Source organism: Anomaloglossus baeobatrachus, chromosome 2, assembly GCF_048569485.1.
Source record: "Anomaloglossus baeobatrachus isolate aAnoBae1 chromosome 2, aAnoBae1.hap1, whole genome shotgun sequence".
NCBI lineage: Eukaryota > Metazoa > Chordata > Amphibia > Anura > Aromobatidae > Anomaloglossus > Anomaloglossus baeobatrachus.
In genome coordinates this window covers 134,361,455-134,388,512 of record NC_134354.1, presented here as the reverse complement: position 1 = coordinate 134,388,512, position 27,058 = coordinate 134,361,455, and the positions used below count along the sequence as shown (strand labels likewise).

The 27,058-nt window shown below is 47.1% G+C and overlaps 1 protein-coding gene across 1 annotated transcript in view; it reads left to right on the top strand.

The window, feature by feature from the left end:
• Window positions 1–26,593, top strand: part of TRIM50 (tripartite motif containing 50) — a 55,486-nt gene extending 28,893 nt beyond the window's left edge. The window contains exons 3-6 of the mRNA XM_075333271.1: window positions 6,362–6,592; window positions 8,587–8,609; window positions 9,680–9,804; window positions 25,467–26,593. Of these exons, the coding sequence (XP_075189386.1) occupies window positions 6,362–6,592; window positions 8,587–8,609; window positions 9,680–9,804; window positions 25,467–26,032 (945 nt within the window). The 3' untranslated portion in view covers window positions 26,033–26,593. The remainder of the gene's footprint in view (window positions 1–6,361; window positions 6,593–8,586; window positions 8,610–9,679; window positions 9,805–25,466) is intronic.
• The last annotated feature ends 465 nt before the right edge of the window (window positions 26,594–27,058 follow it).

Sequence of the window (27,058 nt, the reverse complement as noted above, 5' to 3'; positions counted from 1 at the left end):
GACGGCACTCACACCATCCTAGTGACATCCGATTTTCTAAATACATTTCTCGCATGTTTCCTAAAACACTGGAAACGAGTGATGTCTCACAATGTCTGTCAATCACTATTCTCTGTCAGTCGGTCTCTCCCTCTCAGTCTCTATTCTCTCTCTCTGTCGGTCGGTCGGTCACTATCTCTGTCCCTCACTCTCTGTCCATGTCGGTCTATCCCCTTCCCCCCCTCTCTCATACTCACCGATCTCCGATCACCAGCGCGGCGCTGCACGGCGTTCACACTGCTCCGGCGGCTTCTCTTTTGAAAAAGCCGGCCGCTCATTAAACAATCTCGTATTCCCTGCTTTAACCGCCCACCGGCGCCTATGATTGGTTGCAGTCAGACACGCCCCCACGCTGAGTGACAGCTGTCTCACTGCAACCAATCACATCAGACGGTGGGCGTGTCTATGCTGTGCAGTAAAATAAATAATAATTAAAAAAAACGGCGTGCGGTCCCCCCCAATTTTAATACCAGCCAGGTAAAGCCATACGGCTGAAGGCTGGTATTCTCAGGATGGGGATCTCCACGTTATGAGGAGCCCCCCAGCCTACCAATATCAGCCAGCAGCCGCCCAGATTGGCCGCTTCTATTAGATGCGACTGTTCTGGGACTGTACCCGGCTCTTCCCGATTTGCCCTGGTGCGTTGGCAATCAGGGTAATAAGGAGTTAATGGCAGCCCATAGCTGCCACTAAATCCTAGATTAATCATTGCAGGCGTTTATGAGACACCCCCAATGATTAACCTGTAAATTAAAGTTAATAAACACACACAGTGAAAAAATCCTTTATTTGAAATAATAAACAATAACAAAGACCCTCGTTCACCACTTTATTAAGTACGCAAAAAACCCATCCTTGTCCGACGTAATCCATGGAGGTCCCGAGTCGCTTCCAGCTCTGCTACATGAACGTGACAGGAGCTGCAGTAGAACACCGCCGCTCCTGTCAGCTCCCCGCAGCAACTGAGGTGAGAAGCGCGATCAGCTGATGTCAGTCAGGTAACTCGTGGCCACCGCTGGATTCTCCAACAGTGACAGCAAGTCGCCTGAGTGACAGCGATGAAGTCACAGGTGAGTTGTGGTCTCGGGTGGAGGATCCAGCTAGCCGCGGGTAACCTGAGTGACGGCAGCGCTAATCGCGCTGCTCAATTCAGTCACTCAGGGGATTAGCGGTCATCGTTGAGTCCTTCACGGGTGACCGCTAATCAGGACGCGACACAGACAGAGCCGCGGCATGACAATGAAGTCGGGTGAAGTTCACCTGAGTTCATTCTGATCGTGCGGCTCTGTCTGTGTCTGCTGTCATCTGCCATTCAGCTCTGCTACATGGCTGTCTGTGGCTGCTGTCATCTGCCATTCAGCTCTGCTACATGGCTGTCTGTGGCTGCTGTCAGCGGCCATGTAGAAGAGCTGAATGGCAGATGACAGCTGCTGAGAAAAAAAAGGATCACACACGGATCACACACGCATTGCACACGCACTGCAATCATGAGAACAATCTCAGGATCACAGTGCAGTTGCATTGCAATCTGACCTAACGTGAACTAAAATCAGCCGAGTTTTTTTCAGCCAACTCGGACCGATTTTACTCGCATAGATGTGTTTCCAGCCTAATCCCAAGAAATGCAGAGCCCCATCTTAAGGGACCAGATGTCTAGCAAACACTCCACTGCCCCAATCATTGCCCATGTGACTGTCGGAGGCAGCTTAGTACTGCACTCTGTAGAGTTCTGCTCTCATGTTTTTTTGGAATCACATCTCTTATCAATCAGTAGCATACCTGTCGTGCAGTGTTCAGCGTTGCACTCTTTGGGTGTCATGGCAGTGCCAGACTCTGTTCACACTGCAGAGTCTGACAAACAGCCTGGGATCACTTAGGTTGCTTTCACATCAGCGTTTTTTTGCCGGTCGGCAAAAAACACAAACCGCATATGACCGGATCCTGTGGATTGAATGTGCAACGCATGCAACCGCAATTGTTATTTTACTGGATCCTTCTACTTTTCATGGCTGCTGTGATGGATACAGCGGGACACAGAATTTAATCAGCCGGCACTGGAATAAGCTGATCGGGAGCCAGCTGAACTCCTGATTTCACAGCCTGCACACGCTGCGATGGATGCAGGTTAACAGCAGTCACTGCTTGCTGCTGATCACGTGTGACCATGTGCGGGCTGTGTGGTCAGAGGTTCAGCTGAGTTCACATCAGCTGACTCCCGTGTCGGCTGATTACTTGTTCTGTGTCCCCCTGCATCCATCGCAGCGTGTGCGGGCTGTGGAATTCAGCTGAGTTCGGCCGGCACTGGAGTCTGCTGATCTGAACTCAGCTGAACTCCTGACTTCATAGCCAGCAGAACAAGTAATGAGATCAGTTGACTCCAGTGTCAGCCGATTACTTGTTCTGTGTCCCGCTGCATCCATCGCAGCATGTGCGGGCTGTGAGGTTAACTGAGTTCAGATCAGCCAACTCCAGTGCCGGCCGAACTCAGCTGACCTCACAGACCACACACGCTGCGATGGATGCAGTGGGACACAGAACAAGTAATCGGCCGGCACTGGAGTCAGCTAATCTGATTACTTGTTCTGCTGGCTGTGTGGTCAGGAGAAGGGATGAGTGAGCAGTAAAATGCTCGGGTGCTCAATGGGCGACTCCCATGTTGATTTTTTTTTAATTCATTAAAAAATTAAAAAAAAAAACAAAAACAAAATAAAAACCAAACACATAAGCCTAACCCTAGGGTTAGGGGTAAGAAAAAAATGCGTGGGCTCCTGCTGCCTTTTTTATTACTAAGGGTAACCCAAGCAGCTACTGGCTACTAACCCCCACTGCTTGGTGTTACCTTTACTGGCAATGGAAAATCCAGGGAAACCCTTCTTTTTTTTTTCATTTTTTTGCCCAAAAACTAAAAAAAAAAAAAAAAAAAAGACGTGGGCTTCGCCATATTTTTGTATGCTAGCCAGGTACAGCAGGCAGGTACGGGCTGCACCCAACCCCCAGCTGCCTATTTGTACCCGGAACCAAAAATATAGGGAAACTCTTTTTTTAATTATTTCATGAAATAATTAAAAAAAAACTATGTGGGCTTCTCCCAATTTTTGTGTCCAGCCAGGTACAACTAGGCAGTTGGGGATTGAAATCCGCAGCGCAGGGTGGCCCAAGCTTTCTGCACCCCCCCTGTGAATTGCAGTCTGCAGCCGCCCCAGAAAATGGCGCTTTCATTGAAGCGCCATCTTCTGGCGCTGTATCAAACTCTTCTAGCATCCCTGGTGGCGGGTGGCACGCTGGGTAATAAGGGGTTAATACCAGCTTTGTTTTACCAGCTAGCATTAAGCCCGAGATTGTTAATGTCAGGCCAAGTTTGACCCGGCCATTAACAATCTCCAATAAAGGGTTAAAAAAAAAGACACCACACAGAGAAAAAAATACTTTATTAGTAATACACAGACACACTTAGGGATTCCATCTTTATTACTCCCTCTAACCCCTCCACGATCCTGGTCTTCTGTCACTGATCTAGATCTGCTGTATTACAAAGCACAGGGGAGGAACTACTTTCTGGTCATGCTCAGTACAGACAACAGGATCCTGCCTATCAGAATGCGGTGACTTCTGGTAGAGAAGGATCTGGCATTGAACTACATTGCAGGTACCGCGGCAATATGAAGGATCCGGTGAGATGCAGTATTTTGACCGAGATCAAAAACGCAACAAGTAGCGTTTTTGAAACACAGTAAAATCCCGCAAAACAACGGATCCAGTGCGTGCCGCACACAACCGCATCTTGTCGCGATTCCATTGCAAATGCATTGAATTGACAACGCATTGTAAAGGATCCGGTTTTGTGGCAAACGCTGATGTCAAAGCACCCCAAGTTGCACAGCCTGTATTGGGCGTCGGCTGGTACCTGTTTCACTGCTCTCCTGCACAGCAGGAGTTAATTCCTGCTGGCTTCTGATTATCTGTTGGGAGTCCAGGCTGCTGTTCACTACCAGATGCCCTCACCCTTTATAAACTTCTGGATTCTGGGGCTGTTTGCCGATTGTATAGTGATCTACAAGTTGCAGTGTGTGAATCCTCCAGTTATTTATTTCCTACCCCTTTTGCGTTACTCCCCAGTTCACATACTGTCCATCCTTTGTGTTTCAGTGCAGTGTGCACGAGTTTTCGTTTACCCTTGTCTGTGATTATTTGTGGGGTTTTGGTAACTGTGTTTCCAGTCCGCTCCCTTGGTGGGCGGAAGTAGTATCTGAGCTTGGACAGGAGACAGGACCACGTTGGAGGCTCGATTTTTGCTACCATCAAGTCTACCTTCGAGATAAGGGCCCCAGTCTTAAGGCCGCTTTACATGCTGCGATATAGTTACCAATATCGCTAGTGTGCGTACCCGCCCCCATCGGTTGTGCGACACGGGCAAATCGCTGCCCGTGGCGCACAACATCTCTCAGACCCGTCACACTACTTACCTTCCCTGCGACGTCGCTGTGACCGGCAAACCGCCTCTTTTCTAAGGGGGCGGTTCGTTCGGCATCACAGTGACGTCACTTAGCGGGCACCCAATAGAAGCGAAGGGACGGAGATGAGCGGAACGTAACATCCTGCCCACCTCCTTCCTTCCGCATGGCCGGCGGCTGCAGGTAAGGTGAGATTCCTCATTCCTGCGGTGTCACACATAGTGATGTGTGCTGCCGCAGGAACGACGAACTACATCGTACCTGCAGCAGCAACGATAATTGGGAATAGGGGGGGCATGTCACCGATTAGCGATTTTGAACGTTTTTGCAACGATTCAAAATCGCTAATAGGTGTCACACGCAACGACATCGCTAAAGCGGCCGGATGTGCGTCACAAATTCCGTGACCCCAAGGAGATCGCTTGAGCGATGTCGTAGCGTGTAAAGCGGCCTTTAGGGTCAGCCTAGGAGCCCCTGTTCCATCCGTATACTCCCGTGACAATTCCTAATTGATACAAATCTTTAAGATTTTAGTGAAATGTCAGTATAAAACCTTCTGTTATCCATTTATTTGAGGTGGGGCTGTGTGCCACAGAATCATCTGCACGTCCTATAGCTCACTGATGTATGCACCAAGACAAGTAATAATACATGTACGTATATAGATATTCATGGAACTATGAGTGATTTGATTGTTTTTAAATCATGTAACCTTTGTCACGCACCGACAGTTTTGGCTGATGTGTGACAAGGGCTGCAGTCATACTTTCCCTGACAATTTTCTTTTTAAACTAATAACTAAACTCAAAGAACTTTCCACACAACAACACTGTGAGAGAAAGTCGCCAGCCACAGATAGGTACAACTTTAGGGGTGTGGATAATGCACCTGAAAATTACACTGATTATTTACAAAGAAACTAATTTGCAATAATAATCCACTTAATAATCTAGCCTACACGACTTTCACATTGTACGTGGTTGGCAACTCTCCGTAATTTCCATGGACATCTCAAGGTTGCAGTGACTCATTTTTCCTGAAATCCTTTTCCCTGTTTTGAACTAAGTAGTTCTCGAACACATTCTCTCATTCTAAATATTAATTTATAGGAAATGTCTTGATTACTATAATGCCTAGTGAAGGTACCATACACATCTGTAACATAATGTATAAAACATAGTAACATAGTCTAGCTGGTAAAATCTAACACAATATAGTATCAGTCTCCTTAAATAGGTTGTCCAGGTGCCTGATAAAAGTCTGCAGTTACTTTATGTGACTGCAATTTTCTGAATCCTGATAGTGTGTGGTGTACACACTTTTAGGATTCTTCGGTGTTGGTCATATGGCTTCAAGTATGCAATTTTCAGCCACATTCTGATTAGATGTGCCTGACTTCTCACAATACAAGTAAATTTATTGAGGCCAAGCACTTCTAGTCGGCAAGTGACTGCATGTATGCAAATCATAGACTTGTAGTCACATGACTGCCAGCTTTCACTGGCAATACCGGTGAATCTTGACAGCGTGCACATCGCACACTGTGAGTATTTAGAAGTCCGCAGTAACTGCAGACTTTTATCAGAAGACCAGACAACTGTTGTGCAAGTACCTTTTATATAAAAGTTCTTCAAAAACTATAATGTATAACAAAATTGAAAGTTTTCTCCTATCTCCTACAGGTAGGGTATGCAACAAACCTTTGGCAAATCTGTGAATTACAGTGAAAATTACATTGTGGATGAGATTTTACAAAATCTCATCCATGGTCTGTAGAGAAAATCTATGGGCCTCTTGGGCAGCACATAGCCTATATGATAATCCTAAACAATGCTTCCAAAATAATGGGTGCTGTCTCTCCTGCTTTCCAGAATGAATCCGATGTATTTCAGCGTTTAATCTGCAAGGAATTCCGTGATCTCCAACGATACATTGCAGAAGAAGAGTCTCATTTCCTAAAGCTGGTATCCACAAAAGCTGCAGAACGCATCAACGCCATTGAGATTCAGTTACAGCAAAGAAATGAGATTCTGAGCATTGTACTAGGAAAAGAGCGACAACTGGAGAACCTGGGCAATGAGAACCACTTACACTTTATCCAGGTGAGACATTACTCTTCTTGTCGGTGCTCAAAATAAGGATGTATTCACAAGGCAGAAAGATGGGGCAAAGTCCAACACCACAAAATTTATTATGGAAGCAATTCTAGAATGATATATTTAGAAGGAGCCAGTCACATGCATAATGTGGTAGTGGAGGCAGTATGATATAGAGAAATAGGAGCTGAGGAGATTAATATATCGTTTTTTGAGAAAAGATTCAGTAAAGCCTGTGTTTTAGGCTGTGCTCACACGAGCGTATATTCTCTCATGCAAAAGTATTGGATCGATTATGTTATTGGATCAAACTCTGATCTATGTTTGATCTGAGTGTCAGCTTAGTGTGATTCGATTCTCTCAGATGAAAGAATCTATCACAGGTCAGGACAAAATGGAGAACAAATTTCTCCATCTTCTCCATTCTATCAGTCTGTGGCAATCGGATTGGACTCAGATGTCATCTGATGATTGCAGTCCAATGATTTTTGCAAAGTCATAGACTTTAACAGGTGCGTGCTTTCAAGCTCCCCCCCCCATTTTGAAACCCAGCCAAGATAAAGCAGTCAGCTGGGGGCTGGTATTTTCAGGCTGGGGAGACCCGTGGTTATTGGGCTTTGCCTAAAAATAGCAGCCTGCAGCCGCCCCAAAATCGGAGCATTTCATTAGATGCGCCAATCCTGGCACTTTATCTGGCTCATCCCGATTGCTTTGGTGTGGTGGCAATCAGGGTAATATAAAGGGTTAATGACAGCTGTGATTTGTGAATAAATCACAGCTGTCATCAATTCCAAGTTTAGTAATGTAGAGGTCTTTGAGATCTTCCCATTACCAATTGTAATTTTCTTCCTTTTGCAGCCCCCTAGCCATTGCTAAAACCATTTTATAACACCTAAGTTCGGGTCCCTTAGACTTCTATGGGGTTTGGCATCTAGATTGAGTCAAGTCCTGTCCCGAATCAGACTTTTTTTTAAGTCCTGCCAGGTTCGCCCACCTAAATCTATGAATCAGCGTTACTTGTAAGTGTACATGCAGACACAGCATCAGACAGAAGTACCTTGGACTAGCCAAAATTTTTTGGGGCTCCTTAGTCATACTTATTTGGACAGCTCTGTATAGCACCCCTAACTTACAAACACCACCTCACTCACAACACTCATTGATGGGGGAAGTTCTATGTGAAATTGTGCGCAAAGAATTCAGCACTGTGATACAGTATTGCTGAGCAGATGATATTTTAACAAATCTTAACCGCATGCTGCAAAACATTTCTATGTGAAATATCTGTAGTATGTAACATGCAGACTTTGCTGCAGATAAACTGCAGATACACTGCAAAAAATGTGCAGCAAAACTATGAGTGAACACACCCTACAGATTTGCTTTAACAAAAATTACCACTACACTCACAGCAACATCAAATGTACTAACATGCATTTTTGGGAGAGTTTTCAGGCTTCATTTTGCTGCATTTATGAATGATACTAAAATGCAGAGTCTAAACTTGGCTTTACTGAAGCTTTGAAATGTAAAACAGAATTATTAGTCACAGCTCTTCACAATACAGAACACCTCTCTCCAGTAGCCCCTAGTGGACACTTATTATAGTGAGAAATAAGTGAAAACTTGTGTATAAAAGGGTATATCGCTTTCATAAATAAAATAGATGCTTCATATTGCACTTAAACTACAGTTTTTTCTTAAATAAAAAAAATCCAACAGTGTCCCACTGACACCGGATAATATGTGATCACCTCTGATCTTCATCTTATTCATGTTCAAGATTCTGTGCAAATAAACATAGAAAAGCATAAAAAAAACTTAGTTACGGTTTCAGCACTGTTTGTAGTGCTTTTAATATTTTCCTATTGCTTCACAGACAAAATATGTCTAAAACATTTTTTACTCCCCTTCTTAATGAAAAAAAAACATGGCATTTTTGCAAAATGTGCTGTGTTAACCCATCCTTCACCACTTTTTCTTTTTGTTTGCATTTACAGAACTATGCTGTAGTGACTTCCAGGTGAGCGATACACACATTTGTATTAATATTGCATGATGCAGGTTAATAATTTAAGCACCACTCCATTTTTGTGTTTTTTGTTTTTTTTATTGAACCTCTGGTGTGCTGCTTTGAATCTAAATCCCCTGCCCCCTGTATTATACTCACCCTCCAGCAGCTTCATCTTCTATCAGCGCCGCTCCTGTTGGTCTATTTTGAGTTTTGACCTGCTGACAGCTCCAGTGTTTCATAGAGCGCACCAGAGGTCACAAATGAATACAACTCTAAAGGGTGCTTTACACGCTGGCATCTCGCTAGAGAGATCGCTAGCCAGCGTACCCGCCCCCGTCGTTTGTGCGTCATGGGAAAATCGCTGCCCGTGGCGCACAACATCACTTACACCCGTCACACGAACTTACCTTCCCTGAGACGTCACTGTGGCCGGCGAACCGCTTCCTTTCTAAGGGGGCGGTTCGTGCGACGTCACAGCGACGTCACACGGCAGCCATCCAATAGAAGCGGAGGGGCGGAGATGAGCGGAACGAACATCCCGCCCACCTCCTTGATTCCTCATTGCGGGCGGCTGCAGGTACGAGGTTGTTCCTCATTCCTGCGGTGTCACACATAGCGATTTGTGATGCCGCAGGAACGACAAACAACCTCGCTACTAACCAGACAACGATTTTTGGTAAATGAACGACGTATCACAGACCAACGATTTTTGCCTCTTTTGCGATCGTTTAAGGTCGCTCATAGCTGTTACACGCTGTGATGTCACTAACGACGCCGGATGTGCGTCACAAACACCGTGACCCCAACGATATATCGTTAGCGATGTCGCAGCATGTAAATGGCCCTTAACAGAGCCTCGATCTGGTCCTCATAGACTTGTATTGAGCACTTGTGATTAATTTTTGGCCAGTCAGAAGTTACAGTCACAAGATAGCGCCAAGTGACAAGAGTGGCAAAAAAGCAGAGTGAGTATAAAATAATGGGCAGTGTGCTTACAATTAAAGCGCCACTCTAGCACTTGAAAACTGAAAGCACCACTACAGCATATTTTTAAGTAAAGTTACATTTCTTTCTTGCAGTTGTCAGCCTCCGCTCCCTCGCTGTGCCGACACATCTTATAGTGCTGTTTCCTTTAAGCCTGGATTTCGACAAGATGACATAAAACTAACAGTCTGGAAGCGCCTGCACCGCCGAGTTCTGCCCGGTGAGGATCTACAAGTGCATTCAATAATATACAACAAAAAAATACTATATTACTGACAGGAATATTTTTAGAAAAATCATACCAGTTAGGTGGGGATTTGACCACTTATGATTTCCATTTTCATGTAGAGATCATAGGTCATATGTCACAACTCCATTAAATTTAATGGTTGTATTTTTTAAAGGTTTGGTCTGACAAACACAGTCATTTTCATCCTAAATCCTTATCTATTTACTGCAATAATCTAAACTATTCTCTAATGTACATTAGTTAAAAATTCCCGTTACTTTCCTCATTTCATCAACAACTTAAATAAATAAAAGGGGTGTTTCACACAAACAAAGTTCATTTTAAAATTGATTTTAATCAAAAGATCTTGGAATAATAATAATTTCCACAATTGGATGTGTTTAAAAAATGTTCCTGTGCTGAGATAATCTTACAGTGCCTACAAGTAGTATTCAACCCCCTGCAGATTTAGCAGGTTTACACATTTGGAATTAACTTGGCATTGTGACATTTGGACTGTAGATCAGCCTGGAAGTGTGAAATGCACTGCAGCAAGAAAGAATGTTATTTCTTTTTTTATTTTTATTTTTTTTTAAATTGTGAAAAGTTTATTCAGAGGGTCATTTATTATTCAACCCCTCAAACCACCAGAATTCTGTTTGGTTCCCCTAAAGTATTAAGAAGTATTTCAGGCACAAAGAACAATGAGCTTCACATGTTTGGATTAATTATCTCTTTTTCCAGCCTTTTCTGACTAATTAAGACCCTCCCCAAACTTGTGAACAGCACTCATACTTGGTCAACATGGGAAAGACAAAGGTGCATTCCAAGGCCATCAGAGACAAGATCGTGGAGGGTCACAAGGCTGGAAAGGGGTACAAAACCCTTTCCAAGGAGTTGGGCCTACCTGTCTCCACTGTTGGGAGCATCATCCGGAAGTGGAAGGCTTATGGAACTACTGTTAGCCTTCCACGGCCTGGACAGCCTTTCAACGTTTCCACCCGTGCCGAGGCCAGGCTTGTCCGAAGAGTCAAGGCTAACCCAAGGACAACAAGGAAGGAGCTCCGGGAAGATCTCATGGCAGCGGGGACATTGGTTTCAGTCAATACTATAAGTAACGTACTCCACCGCAATGGTCTCCGTTCCAGACGAGCCCGTAAGGTACCTTTACTTTCAAAGCGTCATGTCAAGGCTCGTCTACAGTTTGCTCATGATCACTTGGAGGACTCTGAGACAGACTGGTTCAAGGTTCTCTGGTTTGATGAGACCAAGATCGAGATCTTTGGTGCCAACCACACACGTGATGTTTGGAGACTGGATGGCACTGCATACGACCCCAAGAATACCATCCCTACAGTCAAGCATGGTGGTGGCAGCATGTCACGCTCCCCGGGTCCTCTGCTCCGCTCCCCGGCTCACCTGCCACGCTCCCCGCTCTCCAGCCTCCAGTCCCAGCGCTTCCCAGGTCCGCTGGTCCCCGCTCCCGGCGCCCGTCGGCTTCCCAGTCCATGGCCGGCTCTGCTGCGTCCTCCTCTCAGCTTCCTGTGTTGGCTTCTGGCACCCGGGCCGCGCGCATGCGCATTAGGGCGCGCGCGCGGTCACTGACCCTTTCTTAAAGGGCCAGTGTCCACGAACAGGAAATGATGCACACAGGTACAGGGTATATAGGGGGTTAATGTCCAAGGGAGCGGGGCCTGTTCTTCGTGTTTTCCCAAGCTAGGAGTCAGGTCTCCTTGTGTTCTGTGAGATACTTACCTCTCTGTCTTCTAGAGCCGATCCTGCATCGCCATCCGGTCCTGCTGTGTCTCGAACCCCGAACGCTGCCCATCTGCCATCCTGACAGTCCGCACCATCTCGGTTCCCTGCGGTGACCCGTCATCTCGCTCCAACGGTTCCGGACCCCGCCTGACATCATCACGGCTTCGGAACCTGAGCTCCGTCACCCGGACCACCATCAGTGACCTCGTGGTCCCAGGGACTTCTCCATTGTCTTCCAGTGCACGGACTGTTCTGCTACCTAAAGTGCTCCGGCTACCGGACTCCTTTTCCTCATCGGGGAGTTCGGCCCAGTGGATCCACCTCCCGGGTCTGCCCGGCCATCTGGCCCTAACAGTAAGAACAGGCCATGGATCCCGCCGAAGCACTAGCGGCCTTGCATGAGGAACTACAACGCCAGCGTGAGACTCAGACCCGCATGCTGAACTTTATGACTTCCGTGGACGCCCGCTTGAATACGCTACAAGCCTCGGTCACATCTTCAGCGTCCCGGGCCTCCACTAGTCAATCCACGGCCCCCGCTCCCGTGGCAGCCTCCTCGGATGCTTCCAGACTGCGTTTGGCCTCACCACCCCGGTACGCCGGAGATCCCAAGACCTGCAGGGGGTTTATAAACCAATGCTCCCTCCATTTCACGCAGCTGCCACATTTGTTTGCCTCCGACCAAGCCAAGGTCGCCTTCATCATGTCTCACCTAGAGGGCGAGGCACTGGCGTGGATGAACCCCTTGTGGGAGAAGGAGCACCCTATGACCAAGAACCTCCAGGACTTCCTACAGGCCTTTCGCAGCACCTTTGACGAACCCGGACGCGCCTCCGCGTCTGCTTCATCTCTTCTCCGGTTACGTCAGGGAACTCTGACGGTGGGTCAATACGCCATCCGTTTCCGCACCTTGGGTTCAGAACTCGGGTGGAATAACGAGGCCCTAACCGCCGCCTTCTGGGAAGGACTCTCGGGTCGAATCAAGGATGAGCTGGCTGGACGTGATGTACCGTCCACCCTGGACGCCCTGATTACCCTAGCGACTCGAGTGGACATACGCTTCCAGGAGCGGTCCAAAGAGGTGTCCCGTGAGAGACGTCCGGTACGGCATTCCTCTCCTCCACAGAAGCCCGCTGTACTCCAGTCAATGGCCTCAGGCGTCTCCGTCCATGAGCCCATGCAGATCGACCGTGTGCGACAGTCGGAACAACGTCGAGCAGAGCGGCTCGCCAAGGGTCTCTGCTTCTACTGCGGAGAAAGCACACACCTGCTACGCGCCTGTCCTGAGAGGCCGGGAAACTCCAAAGCCTAGGGTTGGTAGGAGAGGCCACCCTAGGTGCTGGGACTCTCTCAGACCCGGTTACATGGACTGTGCAAGTGACAACGGGAGAGACGCGGTTTACGGCTGAGGCGTACCTCGATTCTGGGGCAGCAGGCAATTTCATCCAGCAGGCCACGGTGGACAAGTACCAGGTGCCTGTTACTCCACTCGCCAAACCTCTTGTGATTGCCTCCGTGGATGGGAGACCCCTCTCTGACACCATCTCCTGGATCACCAAGCCGCTTGAACTGCGTATCGGTGCTCTGCACACCGAGAACATCGCTCTCTACGTCCTCCCACATATGTCACATCAAATCCTGCTGGGCCTTCCCTGGTTGCGGACACACGAGCCTTCAGTCAGCTGGGGCACTGGCGATATCACTCGATGGGGGTCTTCTTGCCATGAGAAGTGTCTGAAGACCATACAACCTATCCGGCGACCTCCAGTTCCCGAGTCCCTACCGGGACTGCCTTCAGCCTATTGGTCCTTCGTGGACGTCTTTGATAAGAAGGAGTCCGAAGTACTTCCGCCACATCGTCCTTACGATTGTGCCATTGACCTGCTCCCGGGAACTACACCACCTCGAGGACGGATATATCCACTGTCTCCAGCCGAAACAAGAGCCATGTCTACGTACATCACAGAGAGCCTGGCTAAGGGATTCATTCGGAGATCCTCCTCTCCTGCTGGAGCAGGCTTCTTCTTCGTAAAGAAGAAAGAGGGCGACCTACGCCTATGCATAGACTACCGGGGATTGAACCTAATCACCGTAAAGAACAAGTACCCCCTGCCGCTCATCCCCGAATTGTTTGATCGGCTCAGAGGAGCTCGTGTGTTCACCAAGTTGGATCTTCGGGGTGCCTACAACCTGGTCCGTATCCGCTCAGGGGATGAATGGAAGACCGCGTTCAACACTCGCGATGGGTATTATGAATACTGCGTGATGCCCTTCGGCCTGTGTAACGCACCAGCAGTCTTCCAAGAATTAGTGAACGATGTGTTCCGGGACCTTCTCTACGTTTGTGTGGTGGTATATCTGGATGACATCCTTGTCTTCTCTCCGGACCTCCAGACCCACCGAGAGAACGTGCAACTGGTCCTACAAAGACTGAGAGAGAATCGTCTGTACGCCAAGTACGAGAAGTGTGTCTTCGAACAGTCTTCTCTCCCCTTCCTGGGGTACCTCATCACCGACACCGGACTGCAGATGGATCCAAAGAAGGTCTCTTCCGTTCTCAACTGGCCTCCCCTTTCTGGACTGAAGGCAATCCAACGCTTTCTGGGATTCGCCAACTATTACCGCCAGTTCATTCCTCACTTCTCGGCTCTGACTGCTCCTCTCTCCGCCTTGACCAAGAAGGGGGCTAATCCAAAGGACTGGTCACCTGCGGCCGACGCCGCGTTTGGCTCTCTAAAGCGAGCCTTTGCCTCCTCTCCTGTACTCCACCGTCCAGAGTTAAACCGCCAGTTCACCTTGGAGGTGGATGCCTCCTCCTCGGGAGCCGGAGCAGTACTCATGCAGAAGTCCTCCTCCGGGAAGATGGTGACTTGCGGTTTCTTCTCCAAGAGCTTCTCAGCGCCTGAACGCAATTACACCATCGGTGACCGAGAGCTATTGGCGGTCAAACTGGCTCTGGAAGAATGGCGCTATCTTCTGGAAGGAGCAGTGTACCCCGTCATTATTTACACGGACCACAAAAACCTGGAATACCTGCGGACTGCTCAGCGACTGAACCCACGGCAAGCCAGGTGGTCCTTGTTCTTTGCCCGGTTCGACTTCCAGCTTCATTTCCGACCCGCGAACAAGAATGTACGCGCTGATGCCTTATCTAGGTCTTTCCTGCCCATGGAGCAGGAGGAAGAGACATCTCAATCCATCATCTGTCCAAGTAAGATTATTCCAGTGGCTCCTGTCACCCTGGCCCAGATACCGCCTGGGAAGACCTATGTCTCTGAGACTGACAGGCAAAAAGTGTTACACTGGGGCCATGCCTCGAAAACAGCCAGTCATGCAGGTCAGAAGAAAACATGGACTGCGATTGTGCGTCATTACTGGTGGCCATCCCTTCGCACGGACGTCGCCTCTTTTGTCTCTGCCTGCTCCTCCTGTGCCAGGAACAAGACTCCCAAACACCTGCCATATGGCCGTCTTCTGCCTCTGCCCATACCCTCAGTTCCCTGGCAACACATAGCGATGGACTTTATTACGGACTTGCCATTGTCCTCCGGACACACAGTCATATGGGTCGTGGTGGATCGGTTCTCTAAAATGGCCCATTTCGTTCCTATGGCTGGACTGCCCTCTGCCCAGGAACTAGCGGACGCTTATATACATCACATCTTCCGCTTGCATGGCTTTCCATCACACATCGTGTCCGATAGAGGAACTCAGTTCACCTCCCGCTTCTGGAGGGCTCTCTGCAAACATCTGGGAGTGACTTTGGACTTTTCTTCGGCCTACCATCCTCAGTCGAACGGCCAAGTGGAACGGGTCAATCAGATATTGACCTCTTTCTTACGTCACTACGTCAACGCCCATCATGACGATTGGTCCACGCTTCTTCCTTGGGCTGAATTCTCCCATAATCACCACGTCAGTGAGTCCTCCTCCAGTTCTCCCTTCCATGTCGTCTACGGACTTCAGCCGTCTGTCCCATTGCCGGTATCCTCTTCCTCGGACATCCCTGCTGCTGATGCAGTGCTCCGTGACTTTGCTACCATTTGGGACTCAGTTAAGGCGTCCCTTGCACGTGCATCCCTGCGGATGAAGAGACACGCGGACAAGAGACGTCTGGATCCTCCGTGTTTCTCTTCGGGAGATCTCGTCTGGCTTGCTTCCAAGTACATCCGACTGAAGATACCATCCTACAAGCTGGGACCTCGCTACATCGGACCATTTAAAGTCCTCGGCAAGATCAATGAGGTCTCCTACAAACTGCAGCTCCCGGCCACGATGAGGATACCCAACTCCTTCCACGTCTCTCTGCTCAAGCCGGTTGTCCTTGGTCCCTTCTCCGCTGCCGCCAGTCCGGCTCCTCCCCCTATTGCTGAGGACGACATCTATGCGGTAAGGGATATCGTGGCCATGAAGACCGTACGAGGTCGACAGTTCTTCCTGGTGGACTGGGAAGGGTATGGTCCTGAGGATAGGTCCTGGGAGCCCAGGGAGAACGTGGGCACTCCTCTGATCCGTGCCTTCCTGTCCCGGTTGCGGGGAGGGGGGCGTGGGAGGGGGTACTGTCACGCTCCCCGGGTCCTCTGCTCCGCTCCCCGGCTCACCTGCCACGCTCCCCGCTCTCCAGCCTCCAGTCCCAGCGCTTCCCAGGTCCCCTGGTCCCGGCGCCCGTCGGCTTCCCAGTCCATGGCCGGCTCTGCTGCGTCCTCCTCTCAGCTTCCTGTGTTGGCTTCTGGCACCCGGGCCACGCGCATGCGCATTAGGGCGCGCGCGCGGTCACTGACCCTTTCTTAAAGGGCCAGTGTCCACGAACAGGAAATGATGCACACAGGTACAGGGTATATAGGGGGTTAATGTCCAAGGGAGCGGGGCCTGTTCTTCGTGTTTTCCCAAGCTAGGAGTCAGGTCTCCTTGTGTTCTGTGAGATACTTACCTCTCTGTCTTCTAGAGCCGATCCTGCATCGCCATCCGGTCCTGCTGTGTCTCGAACCCCGAACGCTGCCCATCTGCCATCCTGACAGTCCGCACCATCTCGGTTCCCTGCGGTGACCCGTCATCTCGCTCCAACGGTTCCGGACCCCGCCTGACATCATCACGGCTTCCGAACCTGAGCTCCGTCACCCGGACCACCATCAGTGACCTCGTGGTCCCAGGGACTTCTCCATTGTCTTCCAGTGCACGGACTGTTCTGCTACCTAAAGTGCTCCGGCTACCGGACTCCTTTTCCTCATCGGGGAGTTCGGCCCAGTGGATCCACCTCCCGGGTCTGCCCGTCCATCTGGCCCTAACAGCATCATGCTGTGGGGCTGTTTCTCAGCCAAGGGGCCTGGCCATCTGGTCCGCATCCATGGGAAGATGGATAGCACGGCCTACCTGGAGATTTTGGCCAAGAACCTCCGCTCCTCCATCAAGGATCTTAAGATGGGTCGTCATTTCATCTTCCAACAAGACAACGACCCAAAGCACACAGCCAAGAAAACCAAGGCCTGGTTCAAGAGGGAAAAAATCAAGGTGTTGCAGTGGCCTAGTCAGTCTCCTGACCTTAACCCAATTGAAAACTTGTGGAAGGAGCTCAAGATTAAAGTCCACATGAGACACCCAAAGAACCTAGATAACTTGGAGAAGATCTGCATGGAGGAGTGGGCCAAGATAACTCCAGAGACCTGTGCCGACCTGATCAGGTCTTATAAAAGACGATTATTAGCTGTAATTGCAAACAAGGGTTATTCCACAAAATATTAAACCTAGGGGTTGAATAATAATTGACCCACACTTTTATGTTGAAAATGTATTAAAATTTAACTGAGCAACATAACTTGTTGGTTTGTAAGATTTATGCATCTGTTAATAAATCCTGCTCTTGTTTGAAGTTTGCAGGCTCTAACTTATTTGCATCTTATCAAACCTGCTAAATCTGCAGGGGGTTGAGTACTACTTGTAGGCACTGTATATATGTGTCCCTGCTGTGTGCTGTGTAATGGCTGTGTCTGCCCGTACAGGGACAATGTCTGATCATACCACATCTCCTGGGCCGGGGAGGATGCAAGAGAGAGTATACAGGCACTGTATCACAGCTCACTCTTTTTGTGATGTAACACATTTCCTAGCCTGTTTTTTTTAAATGTTTTACCTCTAAAAAAATATATAAGATTATCTCAACACATTAATGAATAAATATAAATATATATATATATATATATATATATATATATATATATATATATATATATATAAAGGGCAGCAGAGCTAAGTGGATGTGTGTGCTGCATCATTCTTTTTGTTCATAACGTAGAGCAACATTATGTGAGATTAACTGTTAAAGGGGTTGTCTAGTACTTACAGTGCCTTGCAAAAGTATTCAGCCCCCTTGAATTTTTCAACCTTTTCCCGCATTTCAGGCTTCAAACATAAAGATAAACATTTTAATGTGGTGAAGAATCAACAACAAGTGGGACACAATTGTGAAGTTGAACAAAATTTATTGCTTATTTTGAATTTTTATAAAAAATAAATAACTGAAAACTGGGCCGTGCAATATTGTTCGTCCCCTTTACTTTCAGTGCAGCAAACTCACTCCAGAAGTTCATTGAGGAGCTCTGAATGATCCAATGTTGTCCTAAATGACTGATGATGATAAATATAAGCCCCCTGTGTGTAATCAAGTCTCCGTATAATTGCACCTGCTCTGTGATAGTCTCAGTGTTCTGTTTAAAGCGCAGATAGCATCATGAAGACCAAGGAACACAACAGGCAGGTCTATGATACTGTTGTGGAGAAGTTTAAAGCTGGATTTGGTTACAAAAATATTTCCAAAACTTTAAACATCCCAAGGAGTACTGTTCAAGTTATCATATTGAAATGGAAGGAGTATCATACTACTGCAAATCTACCAAGACCCGGCCATCTATCCAATCTTTCATTTCAAACAAGGAGAAGACTGATCAGAGATGCAGCCAAGAGGCCCATGATCACTCTGGATGAACTGCAGAGATCTACAGCTGAGGTGGGAGAGTCTGTCCATAGGACAACAATCAGTCGTACACTACACAAATCTGGCTTTTATGGAAGAGTGACAAGGAGAAAGCCATTTCTCAAAGATATCCATAAAAAATGTTGTATAAAGTTTGCCACAAGCCACCTGGGAGACACCAAACATGTGGAAGAAGGTGCTCTGGTCAGATGAAACCAAAATCGAACTATTTGGGCAAAATGCCAAAACGATATGTTTGACGTGAAAGCAACACAGCTCATCACCCTGAACACTCCATCCCCACTGTCAAAACATGGTGGTGGCAGCATCATGGTTTGGGCCTGCTTTTCTTCAGCAGGGTCAGTGAAGATGGTTAAAATTGATGGGAAGATGGATGGAGCCAAATACAGGACCATTCTTGAAGAAAACCTGTTGGAGTCTGCAAAAGACCTGAGACTGGGATGGAGATTTGTCTTCCAACAAGACAATGATCCCAAACATAAAGCAAAATTTACAATGGAATGGTTCACAAATAAACGTATCCAGGTGTTAGAATGGCCAAGTCATAGTCCAGACCTGAATCCAATCGAGAATCTGTAGAAAGAGCTGAAAACTGCTGTTCACAAACACTCTCCATCCAACCTCACTGAGCTCCAGCTGTTTGCAAAGGAAGAATGGGCAAGAATTTCAGTCTCTCGATGTGCAAAACTGATAGAGACATACCCCAAGCAACTTGCAGCTGTATTGGCAGAAGAAGGTGGCGCTACAAAGTATTAACTTAAAGGGGACGAATAATATTGCACGCCCCAATTTTCAGTAATTTATTTTTTTAAAAAAAAAGTTTAAAATAAGCAATAAATTTCGCTCAACTTCACAACTGTGTCCCACTTGTTGTTGATTCTTCACCATAACATTAAAATTTTTATCTTAATGTTTGAAGCCTGAAATGTGGGAAAAGGTTTAAAAATTAAAGGGAGCCAAATACTTTCGCAAGGCACTGTATATATTGATGTAGCGATGACCTATCCTTACAGCCTCAAGAGCCCTCACATAGTTTTCTAACTACATTATGAGCCCCATATATAGCCTCCTACATACATTATGAGCCCCACATAGCCACCAAACACAGTATAAGCCCTCACATAACCTCCTAAACACAATATGAGCCCCACATAGCCTCCTAAATACATTATTAGCTCCACATAGCCTCCTAAACTTTTTATGATCCCCACATAGCCTCCTATATACGGTACATTATAGGCTCCACATAGTCTTCTAAATACAGCATGAGCCCCCACATCGCCTCCTATATACAGTATGAGCCCTGCTATATACTGTAATTTATAAACCCCACATAGGCTCTATATATATTTCTGAGCCCCCATATATCCTCCTATATCCTGTACATTATGAGCCCCACACGGCCTCCTACATACATGTAAACATCCCATCCACGTGAAAAATAAACCCACATACTGACCTCACTCCCGTACTTGCGGCGCTCTGTATCTGCCACCGATGCACTGACGCTCCGCACAGCACACTCGGTGATGTGATGTCATTGTGTCTGCTGTGTATCACACTGATTAATAGAAGCTTAAGCCTGCGGCATCGTCCACCACAGATGTACTCACTGTTGTCTGCAGCCTGAGGATGCAAATAGCGGTAACATCAGAAAGCAGATGGTGTCAGCGGCGATGGGCATATAGTGCAACCTGCGGTCCACTGTTTTCAGCCCTTTGGCTGTCACGGGCCACGGGCTACTTTATAGTCTGAAAAACATGGTAAATACCATGGAGCATTCCTTCTAACTGTGCTGTTTTCTCTGTTGTTTGTTTAGAATATTCACAAATTAATTGACAACTGGGAGTTACTTTCCGCTTTGTCGAAAGGTTGAGTACACAATATAATGCTGACAGCACTGGTTCTGTTACACGCTGTGTATTTTCCACCTGGAAAGTCCAGATGTGAAATCTGCAGTGTATCTGCTCTTTATAAACTTTCATTTAAAGCAAATGTCCCTACTTTTAATGCCATATAGTTTTTAGATCTGATTAATTTCCTAATATATTTTTATAGCAGTTGGAACTTTGTTTTTCCCTGTATAGAGATACAGTATGATACAATTCAGGCACCACTAGGAGCAAAATCAGCACATGAATACTATACAGTATGCTCCTTATCTCCATCTAGTGGTGGCTGCAGGGAGCACAAAGCTTTTTATCCTGAAGTGGTCTATGCAAGAGTTTTAATACTCAGTATCAGAAAAATGAAGATCAGCATAGAACGTTGAAAATATTATGGTTATCTTTAATATTTTTAGTATATCCGGAGTTCTGTTTTGCTTTGCTATGTCTGACATCCTTTTTCCCCAAATAGGTGGGGATCCCCTGTCCTGCCAAGCAAAGGCGGATATGTTCCCTAGGAACGTTTGTTCGAATCTAGTTTATTATACAAGGTTTTGTGCTCTGATGTTCTCTTTGTCTTCTTCTTCGCTATACTCTACTTCTTTCAACCCTCTCCCTCCTTCCTCTCTTGGCGGCCGGGCTGATCGTGTTCGATCCCCTCTCTCATGTATCTTTAATGTCACACTCTCTTATAGATGGCGGACCTGACTATTGCCTCTTTTAACGCCAGGGGCCTCAATGTTCCGGAGAAACGAACACAGATCCTGTACCACTTCCATAAACAGAAGGTGAGCATGGTGTGTTTCCAGGAGACCCACTTCAAACAAGGGCATGCCCCCATTTTCAAAAATAAGTATTATCAGACATGGGTATCCTCAGACAACCCGGATTCCCGATCTAAAGGGGTGGCGATAGCCATCCATAAATCCCTCCCACATCAAATCCTAAAATGTACGACTGATAGGCTTGGACGGTACATCATCCTCTCGCTGAAGGTAGGGGATCAAACACTCACAGTCATTAACGCATATGCCCCAAACCAAAAGCAAGATAGCTTTGTCACCCGCCTGGTAGACGTTGCGGTCCCTCTGATACAGGGTACAGTGGTTCTATGTGGCGACCTCAATGTCACCCTCGACCCCACATTGGACAACTCCAGGGGGAAATCTAACATTGCTTACAGCACAATCAAACGTATTAAAAAAGCTCTATTGCGTATTCAACTGTTCGACACCTGGAGACTGAAACACCCGTCCGATAGAGATTATAGTTTCTATTCCCACACTCAAGACTCATACAGTCGCATAGACTATATACTTTTACAACATAACGCTCTCCCCTGGATTCGACACACTGGGATGGACAACATACTATGGTCGGACCATGCTCCGGTCTATTGTACAATTGAGATACCCTCCCTCTCGACCCCCAGGGGTTCGTGGCGGCTTAATGAGTCGTTGCTGTTGGATGAGCTCTGTGTTTCCGACGTTCAGACCTCTATCACGGGGTTCGTAACAGACCACTTAACTGATGACACAGCCCCCACTTATAAGTGGGAAGCATTGAAATGTGTCATACGAGGTATTTTTATTAAGCATGGGTCCCGAATCAAAAAAGAACGGGCCCAGGATATAGTAACAGCCCTTCGTAGGGTCTCTGAACGTGAGCTTATCCACAAACGAGCACTATCGGCCGCGAACCTACAGGCCCTTTTACAGGCCAGGATGGAGGTCAAAAAGTTGTTGGATTCCTCATATAAGCGCCTGATACAGGTAGGGAAAGGGAGGTTTTATGAGTTTGGAGATAAACCGGGCAGGTTACTGGCCAACGCGTTGAGAGAGGGAAGAGCCCACACCCTTATACCTTGCATCAAGAACTCACGTGACGAACTACTCTACGCCACCCCCGACATCTCCAACACGTTTCATGACTATTATTCCAAGCTATATAATTTACCTGTCGAACCCTCTGAGTCGAGTGCCGAGTGCCCCTCAATGCCCTCACCCTTTAAGCGCCTTGGTAGCTCCACAATTGAGGACCTGGAAAGTCCATTTTATTGAATGAATTGTTGATGGTGATCCGTGATACACCGGGTAATAAGAGTCCTGGACCTGACGGATTCCCCGCTAAATTTTATAAAGCCTTCTCGGAACAGTTAGCACCCTTAATGCTCCTCTCTTTCAACTCAATCTCGGACTCGGTCCCTTTCCCGCCCCATTCAACCACGGCCCATATTTCTCTGATTCGTAAGGCTGGAAAGGACCCCACAATATGTAGCAGTTTCAGACCGATATCACTCCTTAATGTAGATTTAAAAATCTATGCCAAGCTTTTGGCAAATAGACTGGGCCCTTTGCTTCCTGACCTGATCCATCCAGACCAGGTCGGGTTTGTCCAGGGCAGAGAAGCTAGGGACAATACTATAAAGACCTTAGACCTAATCCAACATGCGCACACTAAAAAACTCTCCTTGATGTTGTTATCTTTGGATGCTGAGAAGGCCTTCGACAGAGTCTCATGGCAGTCACTCTCACAGACATTGGAGCATATGGGCCTGGGACCCATTTGCTCCTCTAAGATTATGGCTTTATATCACTCTCCGACTGCATACATTAAGATTAATGGCACTCTGTCGAGGCCCTTCCCCATCCGGAATGGGACCCGGCAAGGATGCCCCCTATCACCTTTATTATACGTATTAGTAATGGAACACTTACTGTCGGCCATTAGGGCTAACCCGGATATTCAGGGCATTCGGGTTGCCAACCGGGAACATAAATGTGCCGTGTTTGCCGATGATCTCCTTATTTATTTATGTAACCCTCTTACATCCCTCCCGTCCCTGCTAGTGGAGCTAAACCGCTTTAGTAAATGGTCCAACTTCAAAATCAATTTTGACAAGTCGGAGGCGCTGAATATCTCTCTGCCCCACACAATGGTAAACGCCCTAAAACCAAGCTTTCCCTTTAAATGGCCATCCCATGGTAGCATTGAATACCTGGGCATAAAGATTCCCTCCGACCTGAATAGGCTCTTTCAATTAAACTATCAAACTTTTCTGTCAAGACTCGAGGGAGACCTAGCCTCATGGCAAAAAGGCACTCTTTCGTGGTTTGGCAGGATTGGCGCTCTCAGGATGACCGCCCTGCCGCGATTACTGTACCTGGTCCAGACGGTTCCGGTATATATCCCGGCAACATATTGGGCCAAGATACAACGCATATTTAACCAATTTGTCTGGTCCAAAAAACGTGCTCGCTTGAGATGCAGCGTCTTAACCAGGACCAAAAACGCGGGGGGAGCAGGTCTGCCCGATTGTAGGCGATATTATATGGCAGCCGCTTATGCCAGGGTCTTGGACCTTTTGCACTGCTCTAGGTCTAAGCTCTGGGTCTGCCTGGCACAGGATCTGTGCCCTTTATCGACATCGACCTTGCCGTGGACCTGGCCCCTCCTCACCAAGCATAAAATTGAGATGTCCTATAGTACCAAACAAACACTACGAACGATACACTCTATATCATCACGCAACCTCATGATCCAGCCTAGGGGACCCCTTATGCCACTAACTGACAACCCGGAGTTTCTACCGGGAGCGTCGTCTAACAACTTTCTGGGATGCACGAAGCTAAACCCCCTGAGATTAAACCAGGTAGCTTCGGGAGGATCCCTCCTTCCGCTCCGGGAGATTGTAGAGAACCGCAACTTCAAACTGCGGTTCCACTTTGAATATGCCCAGCTCAAACATTTCATAACCTCCCAGGACATTGACAGAGCCCACCACTTGCCCCAAACGCCTTTTGAAAACCTTTGTAGTGGGTCCTCTGATGCACGCCATGCAATCTCAAAGGTGTACAAATGTATGACGAACGCGGCGGAGACGTCTCCCCCCCGCTTCTGTGCGGCATGGGAGGCGGAGCTCGGCCAGACTTTCCCTGAGAATCAGTGGAAACGTTGCTTCCGTTTGACCCACAGGTCCGTGGTGGCCACCAGGATGCAAGAAACCAGCTATAAAATACTTTCTAGATGGTATAGGGTCCCAGCATCTCTTCATGCATGGTATCCCGAAATTCCTGACACGTGCTGGCGCTGTGGAGCGCAGGGGGGCACTATGGCGCATATCTGGTGGTACTGCCCGAGCTTGTCGGCCTTTTGGAATAAAATACTGGCGGCCATTCATGAGGTTACCGGGGTTGCGGTCCCGAGTCGCCCAGAGGCGGTATTATTGTACATCTTTAATGTATCCGAAAAGGTCTATAAAAATTCTATCCTAGGCCATCTTCTCCAGGCAGCCAAGACAGTGATCCCACGACGATGGAAGGACTCTGCTCCCCCTTCGTTGGAAGAGTGGGTAATGGAGGTTAATGTGATCCACCGTATGGAGGTGGTGATGGCCCAGTCACGCGGGCAGACAGTGGAGACAGCCACCAAATGGTCCCAGTGGGAATCTTTTCTGTCTAGTAAAAAATTCTTGGATCTAATGTAACTCCTGAGGAACAAGCACCCCGGCCCCCTCTCTTCTTCAGACGACACACATCATCTTTTCGAATGGCCTTGGTCCAGCGGACAGTGTATTAGCCCCGGTCACCGCGCTCTACTTTCTATTTTTCCTCCTTTCTCTCCGACTTACGCTATCTTTCCTACATCTCATGACTGCTACTCTCCCCTGTCTTTCCTCCCTGTGTTACTGGTTTCTACGGTTTAAAATGAGGATCCATGTGTTACCGTAATGACCTATAATCCATTATGACTCCTATGACAGTTTAATTTTGTCCAGATGTTTGATGAAAACTATCTATCATTACATGGTCCCATGCTCTTTTACTGTATGCTTATGAAAATTCAATAAAATTTTAAATTGAAAAAAAAAAAAAAGAACGTTGAAAATATTAATATTTACTTTAAGACATTTCATGTCCTAAGTCTTTCCTGGGGAAGGGATTTCTTCAAATTAGATCCAGGAAAATATTTCATTATTGCCTACCTCTATTTTACAATTTTATCTTCTGTGATTTCTTCAGTTCCAGAGGTTCTGAAATTGGACCCCCTCACAGCCCATCCACTTTTACAGTTGTCCAGGGGAGATACTGTGGTACAGTGCAAGTCGCCCGCCGGCCGTCGTGGCAGCAATCCTGAAGGCTTTGAAAACAGCAGTTGCGTGCTGGCAACACGGGGATTTTCTACAGGAAAACATTACTGGGAAGTTATCGTTGGTAACAAACAGAAGTGGAGAATCGGCGTGGTGAAGGGCACGGTGAGTCGGAAAGGCAAGATGATCCGTTCACCGGAGGCAGGAGCGTGGCTCATTGGCCTTAAAGAAGGACGCTATTATGAAGCCTTCACATCTCCCAGTGTCTGTCTGCCCATCCAAACCCGTCCACAGCGCATTGGGGTTTTCCTAAATTATGAGAAAGGGGAACTTATGTTCTATAATGCAGACAACCCTGACGAGCTGATCCCTCTCTATACATTTCATGCAGAATTCCAAGGAAAGCTTTACCCAGTTCTGGATGTTTGCTGGCAAGAAAGGGGAACCAACCCCCAACCTCTCATATTGCCAACATCAGTAACCATCAAAGCTCCATGATTGCTTAAGAAAACCTTGAAAAAAAAAATCACTATGTGTGTGTGTGTGTGTGTGTGTGTGTGTGTGTATGTATATATATATAATTCTCAGCCCAAAAATCACTTTAAATAATATTTGAGATTATACGGATAGAAGTGAGATGTCAAAACAAGTGTGTAGATGAGTGCATGGCGTGATTGTGTGATGTAGCTTGAGAAAATCTTAGAGAAATTGTCTCGGGGTATGCTTAATACTTTTCACAAGTATATTAAATACTTCAAATGGATCAGTATGCATAGGACAAAGGAAGAGACACTAAAATTGGAGATATATAGATATCTATTACTTCAGTCTGTGATTTAATGATAAAATGCTGCTTAAATGCTTGTAGAGAAAGCCTGTGAGTGCAGGCTCACCCTGTACACAGTGAATGAGAGCTGTCTAATAGACGAGTGAGGGCAGAGAGAACTATTATTCACAGGCTGTATCTACAAGTCCATGCAGGATTTAAAGTAATCTGTCAGCAGGTTTTTGCTATGTAAGCTGAAGACAGCATGCTGCATGGGTTAACAAAGATAATTCAGGCATGCCGGTCTTAGGGTAAGAACGTACTTTGCTTTTTACCTGCTTTTTTGCTGCTTTTTCAACTGCAGCGTTTAATGCCAAAATGGATGTGTTCTGCTTTTCAAGCAAAGTCTATGGGAATTTGGTTTTCTAAACCGCACTATGCAGTTCAAACTGCAGCCTTTTTGTGGCAGAAATTAGAGCAAAAACTCAGCTTTGCAGTGCAAAACCCAAATGGCAAAAACAATTGAAATTCCCATAGACTTTGCTTGAAAAGCAGAACACATCCATTTTGTCATTAAACGCTGCAGTTGAAAAAGCAGCAAAAAAGCAGGTAAAAAGCAAAGTGCGTTCTTACCGTTAAGGTCTGATCTGTTGTTTATATGCTATGTTTGTTTAAGCAGCTGGACTTTTTACCGTTAGGACTACAATGTCAAGCGTGCGGCAGTCCGACACGTCCCCTCCTGTGATTGACACCTCATT